Raw genomic sequence first — 17,901 nt, 5'->3', positions numbered from 1 at the left:
TGTCAGGCTCCTGCACAAGCCGCCTACTGTGGGCACCTAGTAGGGCCCTCAGCAGCCCCATGGTGGCTCACACCTGCATCATCATGCACACAGTAGGCATGCGGTAAATGCTCCTTCAAGTCTAGATGCATCTATACCTCCACTGTGTGTGAGCGGGAGGTGCCTGTACAACCCAGAGTTTACACTTAAATATTTCTTGACCATTTACCTCCCCCGCACCCCCGCCCATAGGTCACTCATGTCAGAAGCACATGTCTCAACTTGAGGTTCAGAAATGGATTGTTGCCCCATTGGATGGTGCATCAACCCCCTCCCCAGTTTATACAACACTTAAAGCACCCCTTTAAGAAATAATGAGTACAGCCTGGGGACAATCTATAAAAGCAGAGCCCCAGGAAAGAAGGTTCAGAGACAGAGAGGGGAACAGCAATAGTTTCGTAAGGTCCAAAGGTGGGCTTCCGCACGACACAGCCCCCCCCAGCATCGGCCCGGTAACAGGGTCATGGGCTGCAGGGGACAGGCCCCTCCATACTGCCAGCCTCTTCTCCTGCCTCAGAATCCAGCGGGACCCCTCTCCTCATTACCTCCCATCACTGACATACTGGAAACAGAGCGCTTGCCGCTCCCTTTTTAAGAGGTTATAAACGTGAAGTCCATGTCACCCTGAACACGCTCCTGAGTTGCTCCATTTTGCTCATTTTGACGGAGAGCGGTGCTTCCTGTCCAAAGGCGAGGAAGAAGCTTAAGGTCACCCCGCCACCCTGTGGCCGCGGGGAGAACTGCATGCTTCACGCGGGACGGCCGCCGTGCTCCAGAACAACGAGGTCTTAAGCTGCAGAGAATCTTTTAATCTGTTACTGAGATGAGCACCTCCTAAAACGACTCTGCGGTAGTTATTAATTAGACTGGAAATAGCCTGTTTTTATACAATTAGCCACAAATGTTCTTGTGGTAAAAGGGACCGATTCGTCGATTTCTGGGTGCTTTGTTCTACAGAACAGAATGGCTACAGGCCACCTCCAGGGCTTGTCCAGTTCATCCTGGACAAATTCAGTCAGTCCAGGAAAAATACAGGCTGCCATTTTCTGAAGAGTGTCTGGAGTGAATGTCATCATTTCCTGATAACGCACACCCATGTGAAGCTCAGGGAGTCTGAAGGTTTTCCCTGGAGTCAAACCCACATAAATTCTTAGTGCTGCCAAGACTTGAAAAAAAAAAATATGAGCAATCCCCTTTGAATCACATGATGTGAGTTCAGGTCCCAGGGCCAGCCCTGACTCCTTCTGGACCTTGTTGCTCTCATCCCTGAGGCGGGAAGGAGAGGAGTCCTGCCTCACGGTTGTGCAAGTATCAAAAGTCGCAGTACGTGCGGAAGTTATATTGTGAGGCATAAAGTGCAGTGGAAATGCGGCTCCCGGTTATTCTCAGCAGATGCTTCAAAGTGGCAGAAGTAATTTAAACAAGGGAAAGTCTCTCAAAATTAGGTCCTCAAACACAGCGCCGGGAGAAACGAAGAATGGGGCCGGCAGGGGAGGGGTGGTGGACATTCATCATACCCTCTTGCTCACAGAGCATGCTGGGAAGGAGCCTACTTACAGCACCGTGAACCACTGACCTGTTCTTTAGAATTTTAGGTCAGGAGCGGTCCCCTCCCCCCCACAATGCCGGTGCAGGAGTGCAGGCCGGTGACAGGGAGCCTGCCTCTTTCAGGGAAAACATCTGTTCTGGATTTTCTGGAGTTCTGGTTTCAAATATTCCAGTCTAGTGCTCCCGTAAGCACATATGTGTTTGAAGCGATCTGGCAATCGGGGTTCAGGAAACAGAGTCCCCAGAGCCCTGGGACCCAACATAATTCATCCCCGCCAGTGCCCTTGTGAAACAAAGAGAGAAGATCAGAAATCAAAAGCCTTCACTGGGGTTTCTGAAATCCCAGTCCTGAAGCGTAGGGCTCTCACAGTTCCCCACCCTCTCCAGGGAGTGGAAGAGTCACCTCCTGAGGGAACCCCGAACCCCAGACTGGACCCTGAATCCTCCGGAGTCTCGGCAGCAGGCCCTGACTGTCCCCTGGGACCAGGATCTGAAAAGACCCCTACCTGGAGCATGTGCAGAGCTGGGAGCTCGGCGCCCTCCAGTGGAAGTCTGGGAGACGACAGTCTGGAGAGATGCAAAGTGAAACCCAAGGAGGCAACAAGCCAAGTGACTTTTGGTTCCAGATTTTCTTTCCTCTGGTGCAGAATTGCCAGCGCACATCTGCTTCCACGCTGACCTGCCCACGGACTCCGGTGCCTCCTACAAATCTGGTCCAGGGAACGACCTTCAATTCATAACAAATCACAGAAACCTTGGAAATTTTTCTGAACAGCAGCTCTCTCCGCCTCCAAGATAAACAATGAAGTTGGGTTTTTGGGAAGCCTGAGTCCCTTGATGTGTTTCGCACATGGTTCTCCTGGTTCAGGGAACTTTCAAGTCTGGGCATCAAATCCAGGCACAGCCCTTTCAAACAGGAGGTCTGAAAACCAAGACAAATAGTGGCTGTTCTCTTTAAATCGCATCACTTCATCTGCAAAGCATTTTGGTGTTTTTATTAGTCCCTTTAAAGTATAAGATCCATTCTGCAGCGCACACGCACACGCACACGCACACGCAGGAACTAGATTCCAGTAATGCTGCAAGCAGGTGCCCTCTGCCCTACTCTGTGGGCATGTACAAGGGGTGTCTACATTTTCAGAGGAGTTAAAAATTGCCATGAAAACAGAATTATTTAAGCACTAAATGTTATTAATACAGGGTTATCAATATACGTTTTGCACAGTTCATTTTTGTGTGATTTCGGATTATTGAGGCAATCTATTAAGTGTAATAACAGTATGTGAATATAGATATTTGGCAGGAATGTTAGGTCAAAATTACAAAATCAAAGACCTCTAGGATTTAATTATTAACCATCTTTTACTTGATCCCTGAGCCCTAAGCACCCTGCCAGACACTTTACACGTATAATCTTGTGTAATCTCTCCAACACCCCCATGGAACGGGTATTATCATTTCCATGTTATTGTTGAGGAACCTAACAGAGACGCTAAGTGACTGTGCTGGAGAGCCTCTGCTCTCTCCTGTCTGCTTTACCACCTACTGTATACATGCTGTCAATGCTAGTAGGAATAACCCGCCTCTCAAGCACCTTAGACCAAAGGATGCTGACTGGATGACATAAAATTAAGACAAATAGAATTTCAAGTAAGAAAGCTCAAATTAAAGGAAATGCCTAAAAGAAAGAGCCTGTGGTCCCTACAGCAAAAGGTCTTCATGGCCCTAAACGTTGTCTCTAATCCAAATTAGAGGAATACATTGGGAACCTTGGAAATCCAAATCCAACTGTGCACAAAGCAGCGGTAAGTACTACTAGGAAGACACGACACCCAAATTTGCCGAAGGCACAGCTTTTGAATAACAGACTTGAGGGCACAAAGAGATGCTCCTTGCAAAAAGAAGGTTTTGGCTCTTTTTTGGAACACTTATCAAAACATTATAAATAATGTAAAAAAATAACTTAAAATGATTAATTAATCTTAAACTTCACCTCTTCTAAATTAAATGCCTCCAGTATAAGGGCCTAGATGCTTGGTCTGAAAAGAATTTAGTTAGCATTTATAACCTGTCAGTGTAAATATCTTTTCAAGAGATACATATGATTATTTTAATTCAAGAAGCCAATTCAGCGTTTATAAAAGGTAACTAAACCCGTCAGCAGGCCCGTCCATTTTCTTTTTGCATTAATAAGACTGTGCTTTATAATTTAATTCTGAAGTGTGCAATTCAAGTGTGCTTAGATTAATAATAATTATGCACATATTAATATATAAGTTTACTTTATTGCAAGAGAATTAAAATAAGGAAACTTTGTTCTGAAATTTCAAGAGCAATGAAAATGAGAAGGTTTAGTTAGAACTGATGGTTTCTTCCTTGCCTCTGTGTCTCCCTAGGCCAGATGGCCCCGATAGAGGCTGGTTCTTTCTGTGTCCCCAGCTAACACCGCGCTTCACACACAGTTAGTGCCCACTCAGTTTTTCTTTAGTTGACCTGGGCTAACAAGTTAGTTGCAGATTTGATCCCTCGAGAGGTTTCTAAATTTCACCGAGGATAAATGTACCTGCTATTCTTTAAAAGAATTCCCAAGCCAAGGCTCCTGGCTGGCTGTCGGTTAAGTGTCCGACTTCGGCTCAGGTCATGATCTCTGGTTCGTGAGTTCGAGCCCTGCATCGGGCTCACTGCTGTCAGCACAGAGCCTGCTTCAGATCTTCCATCCCCCTCTCTCCCTGCCCCTTCCCCACCTATGCTCTCTCTCACTCTCTCAAAAATGAATGAACATTAAAAATAAAATAAAATAAAGAATGGCAAGCTTATTACAACCGGGGCTTTTTAATTATAGTTCAAACTACTCACCTCCCTAAAGGACTAGAAGGGCTTTCAGAACCCACCTGTTCTGTTCCCAGCGAGGAGACAGGCTCCAAGAGGTGAGGGTGGCACTGACACCCCTACGCAAGCTTTCCCACGACAAACTGGAGCTCCTCTCTTACCCTGTGCAGCTGGGCCAGGGGTTGCCCACATCACAAAAAAGCAGCCTCGTCGAGGTAAATAACAGTAGCCCTTCTCTGTCTGCCTGGGCCAGGAGCTGTCACACTCTCAGGGGCGGGCAGTCCAGGCACACAAACAAGCAGCACAACGGGCTTTGCTTGATGCCAACACAGATGAAGTCAGAGTCTCTCCCCTCAAGCAGCTGGGAATTTGGAAAGGGGAAAGATTTTAAAAAAAAAAAAAAGGAAAAATGAAACAGTGGAATCAAATGCAGACGGTGGGGATTCATCTGAGCTACACCGTAACCACACACTCCAACGTGGCCTGTGTTGTACTGGGTCTCCTGCTTAGATTCTCAGCCCCAGGAAGACAAGAGCCATTCTGGAAGCACACGTACGGTGTTTCTTTGAGAGAAGACACTCTGTGTATTTCTGACATGAGGAAAAAAGATCTAGCAAGCTTCCTCACAGAGAATGAACGGAACACTGTCTTTCTCTAGGAAGCCACATTATTCCTGTTTATCTTTTTGTCTTGACAAAGATGTTAAATCAAAAACAAATGTTTCTAGAAGCAACCAACTGCCCAGGGCTCTGGTTTTCAAATTAATCAATCAAATCAGCTCTAAAATATGTGTGTCTCAACATGTGTATTCTGATTTATTAAGAGGGAGATTTCCTTTTTTTTTTTTTAACATTTTAAATCTTTATTTATTTTTGAGAAAGAGAGGGAATATGCAGGCATGCCCGAGGGGTGGCAGAGAGAGGGGGACAGAGGATCTGAAGTAGGCCCTGTGCTGACAGTCCCAATGTGGGGCTCCAACTCCCCACCCATGAGATCACGGCCTGCACCGACGTTCGACACCAGGCACCCCTAAGAGGGAGATTTCTGAGCGAAATGTTTAATTAGTGGTTAAACAAGGTATGCATAAGGCTGGGCTGCCATAGTAAATGCTAAATGAATACCATCAAAGGTCAAAAGCTTCCTAAATCCGAATCAGTTTCCTGTCAGGCAATACTATATCCAGAAACATTTCCTTACCCAGAAAACTTCATTTTGCTTAGATTGCTGAAGTAATTCAAGCCAGGCCTCTGCTCCATCAATGAAATAAAAAAGTTAGGTAGAGCTAATTAATAGTGCAAAATGTCACTTAAATTACTCTCAAGCATTCTCAATTACCTTAGAAGCGGCAATTGACAATCATTTAGTATATGAGATATGAATCAACTTTATCTAATTCATTAAAGTGGGTCCCCCAGAGCCCTGGCCAGCCCATACTTTGATAGCCTACTTTAACTTACAGAACCATTTCTACTTTGAAAGTAACAGAACTGACTTTCTTTAGAAATTCCCTTCCACAAAATAAATAGGTAAAGTTAAAAAGCAACTGCACTTGGGTGACTCAGTAGGTTAAGTGTCTAACTCTTCATTTAGGCTCAGGTCGTGATCTCACAGTTTGTGAGACTGAGTCTGTGCTGGGAGCACAGAGCCTGATTGGGATTCTCCCTCTTCCTCTCTCTTTGCCCCTCCCCTGCTCTCTCTCTCTCTCTCTCTCTCAAAATAAATAGGTGAACATTAAAAAAAATTTCCTTCCACCTAGTCTGACTTGGTACATTTTTACTATACAGCATCTCTATTTTCAGGGTAAAGACACCTGCATTACATGTGGTAGTGTGGGGCCTGACTTCTTTTCACTGTTCTATATGGGCCTTTCCCCCCCAACACGCGGGTCCTGGCTCTGCAAGCCAAGAACTGTGGGTCCCAGCTTCCTTCTCACTCTGAGTTCACGCTTCCCCTTGTTGCACCCTCCATCATGTGTCAAAATCAAACCCAGCTGCTCTGCTGGGAGACGATCCAATGTCAAAAATATCTAATGTCAAAATCTCAAAATGTCAAAGATCTCAGGGCACCTGGGTGACTCCGTCAGTTAAGCATCTGACTGCAGCGCAGGTCATGATCTCACAGACTGTGGGTTCGAGCCCCGTGTTGGGCTCTGTGCTGACAGCTCAGAGCCTCGAGCCTGCTTTGGATTCTGTGTCTCCCTCTCTCTCTGCCCACTCCCCCGCTCATGCTCTGTGTCTCTCTCTTTCAAAAATAAATAAATATTAAACATTTTTTTTTAATGTCAAAAATTTCGTGGGCAAATTAGCAGCCTAGAGCGAAAACATGTCCACATCCCTGTCTGGATTCTGATCCTGAGTACCAGTGTTCTGGGAGTGAGGGAAGAAGGGGATGCTGGGGGATCTGCTTAATCAAAATGTTAAATTTTCCTTAACTGCTCCAATTTTTAGTGTGGCACCCCAAACTGCCCCCGCACTGGGCCTGGTATCTTGGAATGCAGAAGCTCTATCAACTTCCCAGGGGTACTAACTGCCGCACTCATCACACCCCTGAATACACCTCCTTCCTCCCACCAGTCTCCTTGAAAGTTCAGCAAAGAGATGTTAGTTGGCTGTGGGAGGTTGAGGGAGATGTGGAGATCTGATTACTCATTTAAGACTTTCAATGACTCCTCCTCTTTCCAGTTCTACCCAAAACATGGCCTCCTTTACTTCTAAGACTCTCCAGGGCTCCTCAGCATGATCTGTCCCCATCCCCACCAAACATTCTAAGGGTCAGCTCTATCCAGTTTGCTAACTCAAATACAGTCAAATTTGTGGACACCTCTTGTCTGCTGCCCCCGTCCCCCAGGTCCATACCTGTTTCACGGGTGTCATCTCGAGGGGTGTGGGGAGAGAGCACATGCATGCACACGTTCCATCTGGCTTGGTTTATGCAGACATCCTCAGGGTGGGATTCATTCATTCAATCTGCCCCTGTCTCCTGTTTCCCCTCCTTGCCTTTGCCAAGACTCAGAGGTACTTCAACATCTGCCGTCTTCCTTTCACCAGGAGCCCTACTTGTGGGTCAACTCTTTCCATGCAGAGTGTTGTAGAGCTCTGGCCTGAGAGGCGGCCTTTGCTGCATTCTGGGTGTGGTTTCCAGGGACCTTGGGGTCAAATACTACTTCAGTTCAAATAATACCATGAGCATGGGGCCCCGTGATCTTTCTTTTTCTCTTGCTTTCATTATGAAATGTTTTGTCTATCTAAAGTGTGAAAAATAATCTTATAAATGCGCATGCACTTCCTACATGGATTTAACAGATGTCAACATTTTGCCATTTTGTGTTAGCAATCACTCTTTTACCGTTAACAAATCACTGCAGATACTTACCCTCCCTTCCCAGAAACAATCACTGTTCAAGAGTTGGCATGTGTAATTTTCATGTGCCTTAAAGTTCTGCCAACTTGTTTTCACTCAACATTTTGCTTTTTAGCTTGTATTTGTACACACACACACACACGCACACATGCACGCATGCAGAGTTCATTTTTTATAGCTGCTATTTTAGTATTCCTTTTACAGGTTTTTTTAAAAATCCACTACTGATAGACAGTTGTTTCCATACTTTTCTTTTTATTTAAAGTGCTGCAGTAAACATCCTTGTATATTTACTTATTTCCTCTTTGCTTGTTTGAGAGTTTCTCTAGGTTGGATGTCAACACTGGAACTGTTTTTGTAAGCCTTTGTTCAGCTGTGTGGGTATTGCCAAATTGCTCTGAAAAGCAATTTTATATCCCATCAGCAATGTTTTACTGGGCCCACATTTCCGCATCCTGTGAAACGTCGGCTGTTTTCAAAGTAGGATTTTTTTGTCAATCTGACAGATGTAAAAGGGCATATCATTGTTTCAATTTGCATGTTCCTGGTTACTTTTCAGATTTCCTTTTTTGTGAATTGTCTGTTCACTGCCTTGGCCCATTTTTCTATCGGGTTGTCTTTTTTCTTTATAATTTTCTCCATGTTTTGCAAAGTTCTGATGAATTTCTTATGCACCTCTGCTGCTACTTAAAATGGTATTTTAAAGTTTACCTATTTCTTTATTTCCATTGCTTCTTATATTTTATGCCTTCTTTCTGAGTTCAATTTCCTTTCACCTGAAGGCCATCCTTCAGTAATTTTTTAAAAAAGGACCTGAAAATGAGAATTTTTTTTCCTGAAGATGGTATTATTCAATCCATACTCTTCCATGATAATATAGCTAATTAAACACAAGTAGGCAGCCAATTGGTTTTCTTTCAAAAATATGTAAATACCACTTGTCTCCAGGTGCTATTATGTTGGGAATTCTACTGTCAGTTTAATTGTTGATATCTTGTAATCTGGTTTTTTTTCCCATTTTTCTCTTTGTGTTTGCGTGGCTATAGTTTCAATCCAATGTATGTTAGGTTTGGATTTATTTTTATTTATCCTGCTCTGAGCTCACTTTGTTTCCCGCATCTATCACATATCTTTCATAAATTCTGAAACATATCAACAATTTCTCTATTCTCTCCTCCTAGGACTTGGATTAGGAGTATGTTGGATTTTTCTTTCTATATTCCTTGTTGTCTATTTATATTTTCCATCTCTTTAATTCTATTGCATTCCAGGATATGAACTCAGTTCTGTTTTCCAGCTCACCAATTCTTCAGCTATTTTTTATTTACTGTTGTGGCTGTTCATTGACTTTTTATTTCAATGGTATTTCTACCTCTAGAAGATCTTTTTTGTTCTTACTCAAATTTGCCTCTTCTGTTTTTATAGTATCTCATTTTAAGTCCTTCTAAACTGTATCTACTTAACATTTATTAGGTATTTCTTTTCCGAATTTCTTGGCAGTCTAATCTGGGCAGTAACCTACTACCTTTCTGGTTGAGCAAATTAACCCATGCAAATTAAGCCACATGGCTAACATTTATAATCCTTTATCCAAACAAGGTCTCCAGCAAAATTTCAGGTGACAGGGCTAGCCAGTAGGAGAATCTTCTGGGTGGGTGCTTGTCTTAGTGTATTTGGGTGGCTATGACAAAAATTCCAAAGGTCCAAAGGTCTTGTTTTCAAACAAAGAAACAGGTTGAAAGAGGTAAAATAAATTTTTCCAGGGTTATTTTGTTTTTTAAATTTATATTACCACACAAATTCACTCTTGCTTTTTAGTAAGAGTGATAAACGGGTAATTCAATAGTATTCTCATAGAAGTAAAAGTTATAAGATGAGGAGCGCCTGGGTGGCTCAGTCAGTTAAGCATCTGACTTCAGCTGAGGCTGCTATCTAATGGTTTGTGAGTTCGAGTCCCACATCAGGCTCTGTGCTGACAGCAAGGAGTCAGTGTGGAGTCTGCTTTGGATTCTGTGTCTCCCTCTCTCCTCGCCCCTCCCCCACCTGCACTGTCTCTCTCAAAAATAAATATTAAAAAAAAAAAGTTATAAGGGGCACCTGGGTGGCTCGGTGGTTAAGTGTTCAACTTTGGCTCAGATCGTGATCTCATGGTTCATGGGTTCAAGCCCTGCGCTGGGCTCCATGCTGACAGCTCAGAGCTTGGAGCCTGCTTCGGATTCTGTGTCTCCCTCTCTCTCTGCCCTTCCCCTGCTCACACTCTGTCTCTCTCTGTCTCTCTCTCTCTCTTTCTGAAAAATAAACATTAAATTTTTTTTAAAGTTATAAAATGAATAAACAGTAATAATGGATAAGAGTATTATAACAATGGGGTAATTTTATTTTATATAAGTAGTTAATAGATTGGGCTACTTATTACTATTAGGAAAGCAAAAGAAAATATTTAATTGTCCAAGTTCCACTCTGCCTAGTTGGTTCCTTAACAGTCATTCAGTTCAGTATGCCATTATCTGAGAAGGGCACAGGTAAACTGTTTGTTGTATTTAGGGGATAGTCATTGAGACTATGGGATAACTTGAAGTTCTGTCTCATCAGGGATGGTAGAGAGAAAAAGATGAGAACTTGATGACTTACATACTTTACTGAATGAACGGTAGGACATGTGGCCAGTCCTTAATTCCATTATGCAGTGCTCCCTTACATAGGCCTCCATATATAGAAAAAAAAATCATTCTTATTCTGATGGCCCCAAGTATTTGGGACTGAGATCAATAGATGGAAGCCACAGGAAAACAGATTTATGCTGAATATAAGGACCTTCCAACCAGGGACTACTATAATTCTAAGAATTTAAGTACAACTGAAACAAAGGCCTCTAAATGAATGGTCTCCAAGAAAAAAAATGAGTGATATTAAAATTAATCAACTTGACATAAAAGTAAGCATTATTGGTGCTTCTGAAAGAGCTACATTATAATTCAACATTGATGGAATCATTAATTTTAGGTAGAATGGGCAATATATTCTTATTCACCAGTCTAAGTCATGGGTGATCAGTCTTTATGGCCCTTACAAAACAGTGTTTTCAATCCTACCCATTCACCATCTGGATTGTAAGAATAGTCATGCAAGATTTCCACTCTATGCATTTGGGGTCAATCCAAAAGGAGCATTTTCTAGATCTCTAAACTTTAACCATAGGGATCTTTAATATGGGCAAGGAACTGTTCCCTGGAATGTATTTGTGGTCAATAATTCCAGATGCATTAAAATGTCACTAAGACCTTACAAGTATTTCAGAATTTCTCAGGACCACGGTTCTCTCAACTTAGCTTAAAGAAACAAAAAAATCTACTACTGCCATTAGTTACTGATATGCTAATGACTAGAGTCTACAAAATTTTTATTAAAAAAATGAGGTATTTTGTTAGTCCTCTATTCATGCCACACACACACACACACTTTTTCTTAAACTATTTTTGGAAGTGTGAATCAACCTGAATTGAATGATATAGAGAAGATTATATCAGAAGTAGTAGGTTAAGAATCTTTAACAGCACTCCAGAGGGAAGGGAAATGGGCCCTGTTCAAATGTGGCTTCTTAATTTAAACCATCAATAAGTCCTTGCCTAACTGATTTGCAGCAACAGCCTCTGATGAAGCTAAAATGTTGCAGCTCCCATTCAAACTGCAATCTTCAAACACCTGCTCATTTGTTATATTATTATAATATGATGTACTATGCTTAAAAATGCAATTTCCTCCTTGGTAAGCCCCTGTCTGTTGTGATAAAGTACGCATTTTGGGCATTTCTTTCTGCTTCAGATATCAGAATTCTCTAATGGTTTGAATATGGTAGAACAGCATCCAGTTAATTCTTTATTCTAACTGTACATTAGAAAAGAGGCAAGTTTTATGTCCTATATCCAAAGTTTTTACTTCCTCACTTTTACATCTCAGAAGCTATGTTTGCTAGTAAACTGCCACAATAATATTAGACCACATATAAGAATTCTCTAGGAAAGAATAAATTTAAACAAAGGGCCATTTTAGATTTCAAGTGTTACTATGGAAAATGCTTGTGCTACTGTCAGTTCTAAAACATAGGTGAGGAGAAAATACATAGATAATTTTGGGATAAAGGTATGAGGTTCTGAAAGAAGCCTAAGAAGCTAACATTGACCATGTTTATTCAAAATTGACACAAGTATCCTTGTTTCTATGAAAAAGAAGAGGAAGAGGTGGAGATAAAAGAGGGAAAATGGTAGGTGCTGGAGTCTAATTTTAGCTCCTATCTTACCATATGGTCTTGGTAAATCATTTAGTGTCGTGTTTTTCTGTCCCACCTGTAGGATTCATTATATAGTATAATATCAAGACTGATGGGCTTGTTCTGTAAAGGGTCAGAGAGTAACTGTTTTAGGTTTTGTCAGCCATATTGCCTCTGTCACAACTATCCAACGCTGTCACTGTAGAGCAGGAACTGCCATAAACAAGACAAATGAATGGGTGTTGTTATGTTCCAATAAAACTTTATTTACAAGAACACATTGTTTGGCCCATGGGTTGTAATATGCCAATTGTCAGTATAAAATCTACTTAATGAAGAGAATTTGATAATTGAGAGGTACCATGAAAAGAAAAGAAGTAAAATGATGTGTTAAAAAAAGGAGAGATGTATAAGGCTTAAATGATGGCGAACGGGAAAAGTGGTTTGTCTGAGGGGGAAAAATAAAGGTATTATAAGGTAAATGCTTTCTACAGAAACAAACAAACCCAAAGACCAAAATCTGAAATCTATTTTTGACGAAAATTACTTCTCATGGAATTTAAACCACACATGGGAGATTTTAAACATAATAGGCGATCTCTGGGGAAGCCACTGGTTGTTCTTCAAGTTAAAAATAAAAAACAAAAAACACTGAAGAACCAAATCCCATTTATGAAGTGTTCACTATTATTCTAGTGGATATTATCAACCTAGAGGATCATGTTAGCTTATTTCATTACTATTTGAATTATTTTCCCACTAGAGGTCGATCCTAAAAACATTCATCAGATATTTACGTAATTAATATACAAGGGGGACAGAAAACATGACGTTCTTACTTGCATTTCTTCTCCAGAGTTTTCATAAATCTTTATTTTTTTTTAAATTTTTATTTGACAGAGAGAGAGAGAAAGAGAAAGAGTGAGTGAGTGCAGGGGGAAAGTGAGCAGGGTAGTGAGAGAGGAAAGAGCCGGAAGGAGGGTTCTGGGCCTGATCTCAACCCTGTAAGATCATGACCTGAGCTGAAATCAAGGCTCCAACATCTAACCGGCTGAGCCACCCAGGTGCCCTTTCATAAATCTTTACGATGCACCATCCCACGGTAACATTTCAGTCTCCTATGTGTCAACATTGATTACTCTGAACATTTTATCACAACGATTTTCCAGCGTAACTATAAAATGGAACATTGGCATGGTCTGAAGTAGACAGTTGCTCCTCCTACAGTTTAGGTTATTTCTAAAATTCAGAAGGCAACCTTAATAGACTGATCATTGTGAGGGTATACAGATCTATGATGTCTTACCTGAAACTCTTCGGCCAGGTGTGTTTCAGAATACAATTTTTTTTTTTTTAAATTTTTAGAAAGGCAGTATGCTTCATATACCTCCAGTGAAATCTGGAGCCATACCTCATAATCAAATATATTAATTTTGCTACAGCCCAACTCCTTTCTACCAAATATAAGAAATACCAAAATTAGCCTCATGTCAGCTCAAGTTCAGATCTTTCTGTCAAATATCTTTGCCTCAAGTTTATGAAAAACTTTTTAGTTTGCAGGACTTTTTAAAATATTGGTAAGGGATGATGGGTCTGTTGTATATAAAAACCAACGAAACGAAAGTCTTTCTAAAGGCTTTTTCAGTTCAAAAAGATCTACAATGTTGATTATTTGAATGATATAGCCTTGTACTCAAGATATTTTCAAACATGAATTCAAGAATAAGCCTAAAATCTTCCTATAGGCACAATTACCAAGGGAAATGTGCTCCCCTTCTGCTCCAGTGAGTTTCCATTTCTTTTCAGAACCAACACGTACCTGCATTGAACCCACTGGCATCAGTATTAGTGGACATTCTGGCAATCATTCACAACCAAAAGAACCTTCACCTCAAGGACAAATGATCTGTGATATGAATAATCCTCTTATCCTTTAAGAATCTTCAGTTTTTTCCTCAGTAGAAAGATGGTTCTTATAGCTCTGGTAGTAACTGCAGCTCTATATTTTAACTCGCATGAATATGTGTAGAACTCTTCTTTAATTATTTAAAGTCCAGAACATTAATTTTTAGTCCTGTCTGTGCCTTAGAAGTGCACGAAGAACACTTAAAAATACAGATGGAGGGGCGCCTGGGTGGCTTAGTCGGTTAAGCGTCCGACTTTCGCTTAGGTCATGATCTCGCGGTTTGTGGGTTCGAGCCCCGCGTCGGGCTCTGTGCTGACTGCCAGCTCAGAGCCTGGAGCCTGTTTCAGTCTGTGACTCCTTCTCTCTCTGACCCTCCCCTGTTCACGCGGTCTCTCTCTCTCTCCTAGAAATAAATAAAACATTAAAAAAAAAATACAGATGGAGGCAGCACCAGATCAATACACTTAGAGGCCCAAAGCGCTAAAAAATAAAATAAAGTAAAATAAAGGTGTCTTTCCTTCCTCATAGATAATTGAAAATCATGAAACACATGTAGGTAAATTCATCCTAGATCAGATGTTCATATGAAGCTTTGGTGTATGCATCTTCCAATATTTTGTTCTCTCCTATCTTGATGCCCCCACTTTGCTATGGTACACATCATGCACCTATTCTTTCTACTGCCTAATTCAGTACCAAGAAAGCCTTCAGATTTGGGAGACTTCAGGGAAGGGAGAGGGAGGAGGGGAGGGCAGAGGAACGCACTTGGCAGGAGCCTCCTCCCAGACTACCATGCAGACTAGGAAAGGCTCTGCAAGGCCACTGAAGTCTTCAAGCCAGTGAGCTATCTGAGGAATTCCTGTCTCCCAGGAATGGGCCTGCCCTAGTATCCTTGTGACTGATAGAAGCCATAGAAGGCATAGCCCTGGTGCAAAACGAGCCAAGGATTTCAAACTGTGGGAGCTGGGCCCTCGTCGAATACATTCTCTGTACCTCCCCTCCTCCCCCGGCATTGAAGACTGTGCCAGAGATCTCCAGTGTGGTAAAGGGCTCAGTGTCTGCCTGAGGAAAGGAAAGCCTTTCCCTAACTAGCATTTTTTAAGCACTCCATAACTATTAATTTCTCACTATTAATAGCATTTTTTAAGCGCTCTATAACTATTAATTTAACTTCTCACTATTATAGGATTGGAAGAGGAAAAGGGAAAGATAGAGAAAGTAGAAGTAAATGTTATTTGAATATTTAACACAAACCCACGAAGTTTTCACCCTTGTAAACAATGTGCCAAATGTTTTATTTCTTTCAGTAGTTCATATGCAAGTAATTGACTCTCAAAGCTTTTTTAAAAATACAAAAGACATCACCCTTTACCAATGGATTATTGCTGTCTCAGGAGATTGAATCAAATTAAAATGTTACAAATATTTGTAAGTTTATTTTTATGCCAACTGAGATGGTGAATTTAAAATATTTCTTTAAACTTTTTTAGTTCAATGTTTTGTACATGCCATCAATACAATACGATTTACTTAAATATTTAGGACACTGTCAATAGCTGTGACTCATGTAAGATATATAATCATATATCTCAAATTCCTGATCAAGTCCGCTTTAAAGACACCAAATACTGGCACATTTGCTATGAAATTCTGTTTATAACACTCCATTTAATAAACTGAAATTAACCACTGATGCAGAAATTCCGTTTAAGGCTGGAAGTTTTATACATGACACTTTCCTTCACAGAAAAAAACATGTTGAAAAGGCAAAGACCACCAAACTGTATCAGAGATCAAATATTTAGGGCATTAGTTATATCCTCTTTCTTGAGTCTTCAGCAAATAATAACTGGGAAAACTTTTAAAAGGTTTAAGGCTGGTCTTTAAAAACATGAGGATAGAAGAAACTTTACCAAACACCGACAAAAAGAGAGCAAACCAAATGTGTCCACATCTTCATTCCATCATTAATTCAGTGATTTGAAATAAAATGCCATGTTAAAAACCAGGAGCAAATGTAATGATTCATTCAAGGAAATTAAATACTTCTAAGCATTTAAAAAATTTTTTGTAATGTTTATTTGTGAGAGAGAAAGAGACAAATTGCAAGCAGGGGAGGGGCAGAGAGAGAGGGAGACACAGAGTCTGAAGGAGCTCTGAGCTGTCAGCACAGAGCCTGACTCAGGGCTTGACCTCATGAGCTATGAGATCATGACCTGGGTTGAAGTTGGATGTTTCTAAGCATTTTTTAAACAGCTTTTGTAGGCAGTATATCTATGGTCAGCCTAAGTGAGGTGTGGAAAGGACAAAAATAATACTGTGCAGAACAGAATCTCACAGGCTTGCTCCCTCAAATGACACATCGACCAGTGTGGAAACACGTTTCTACAGTGTTGTTGGATATGCCTTATTTTCTTTATATACACAATAACTAGAGATTTTTCATTCTTCCTGTCAGTATTTAAGATATATTTCAAGGTATGCATTAAGTATTTATTTATGATGCCCTTAAAAATCCTTCAACTTATTAAAAAACAATTTCTAAGAATATAAAAATATTGAGCTTTTCATATTTCTGAGTCTTGAAAAACTTAAAGTACAACATTTCCATGCATCAGCAAATTATAATTGTGCTATTTAAGTTCATCTTGAAAGAGCATGTAAATACTTTCAAAAGTTTTATGCGCGCTACATTATAGAGAACAAACCGCAGGTATTTTAAGATTTGATTTTCCATATGCCTTTATATTGTAATGCTAGGAAGAAAAGTAAGCACCAAAGGAAAACATGTTTTTATTAGGAGAAACATAACATGAAAAGAAAATAGGAAACATGTCATTTCTCCCTTTAGTGGCTTTCTTCAGTCAATTACCTGGTTTACCAAAAATATTACCTCAATTCAATTTGTTCAATTACTGAACAAATTGCCCCTAAATGAAATATCCAACATTTGTCCAAAGGTTTGTCCAAAACCTTCCAAAAGAAAAATAGTCATTCTAAGCTCTTTTCTTACTCTTTAGTAAGAACTTTAATTAAAAACAAGCTCATTCCCCTTTGTTTCACAATGTAAACATTAATGGAAATTTCATTCTGAGTTTAAAGTGTTATTTCTTTGAGGGGCTGACTCATTTAGGTGGCAGTGTAGAAAAGTGAATTGCTGACAACACAGAGCTGCAAAATTAGAGTCAAAACTAAAGGGAAAAAAATGGAAAATCCAATACTAACTATCCTAGAAAATAATTCTAAAACCACAGGATTGCCTGAAAAATTCTCTTTAGCAAGATGAAGAAGAGTGATTTATAGACAAGCCTGATGGTTGGTTTTTCCCCCAGAAACGGCCCCCTGGGATGTGTGACTAAAATGGTATCTGGGGCCTGAGAAGTTTCAGAGATGACTGCTTCATCAGTTTCTGCTGGTGTCTCGTTGACTGCGCATCTTCGATGGCATTACGTACTCTCTGTAATATAAAACGTTTGTGATGAACGGTAAAGACAAGTATGGACTCATGCGAAGGAGGAAGGTCTAAAAGCAAGAGCTAGAGCTCTGCACACAGGTTCAACAGCAGAGGATAAGAATACACAGTCCAAACATGTAAGGCAAAATAAGACGCTTCCGCTCCACGAAGCCCACAATGCATCATTTTAAGCTTACATATTCAGCCAGAGTTATAACTGGAAGATCTTTTGAGAGAAATAATGGGTATTATTATAACAGATTAAGAAAATCTTTCAGCTAGCAAATTCAGGGGCATTCTTTAAACGGCTTACCTCTGCTGTGGCGGCATCCTGCAGGTAAATGTTACAGCAGCCACGACTGGCACTGTCTTTTTTGTGGAACAGACCCTGCTCCTGTTTCAAAAGAAATGATGACAGAAATTATTCTAGGGAAGAAAAAAAAAATCGTAACTTTCAATTGAATGCTTAAATGTCGACTCTATTTCGTAACAAATCGA

The 17,901-nt window shown here is 40.7% G+C and overlaps 1 protein-coding gene across 1 annotated transcript in view; it reads right to left on the bottom strand.

Moving 5' to 3' along the window:
• Window positions 1-16,726: 16,726 nt before the first annotated feature.
• Window positions 16,727-17,901, bottom strand: part of VPS13C (vacuolar protein sorting 13 homolog C) — a 186,579-nt gene continuing 185,404 nt past the window's right edge. The window contains exons 82-83 of the mRNA XM_077747730.1: window positions 17,717-17,797; window positions 16,727-17,406 (exon numbers count right to left, since the gene is read on the bottom strand). Coding sequence (XP_077603856.1) covers window positions 17,305-17,406; window positions 17,717-17,797 — 183 coding nt within the window. The 3' untranslated portion in view covers window positions 16,727-17,304. The remainder of the gene's footprint in view (window positions 17,407-17,716; window positions 17,798-17,901) is intronic.

Source organism: Crocuta crocuta, unplaced genomic scaffold, assembly GCF_008692635.1.
Source record: "Crocuta crocuta isolate KB4526 unplaced genomic scaffold, BGI_CrCroc_1.0 scaffold130, whole genome shotgun sequence".
In the NCBI taxonomy this organism is placed as follows: Eukaryota; Metazoa; Chordata; class Mammalia; order Carnivora; family Hyaenidae; genus Crocuta; species Crocuta crocuta.
The sequence above is the reverse complement of the archived record's forward strand: the minus strand, read 5'-3'. Positions and strand labels throughout refer to the sequence as shown.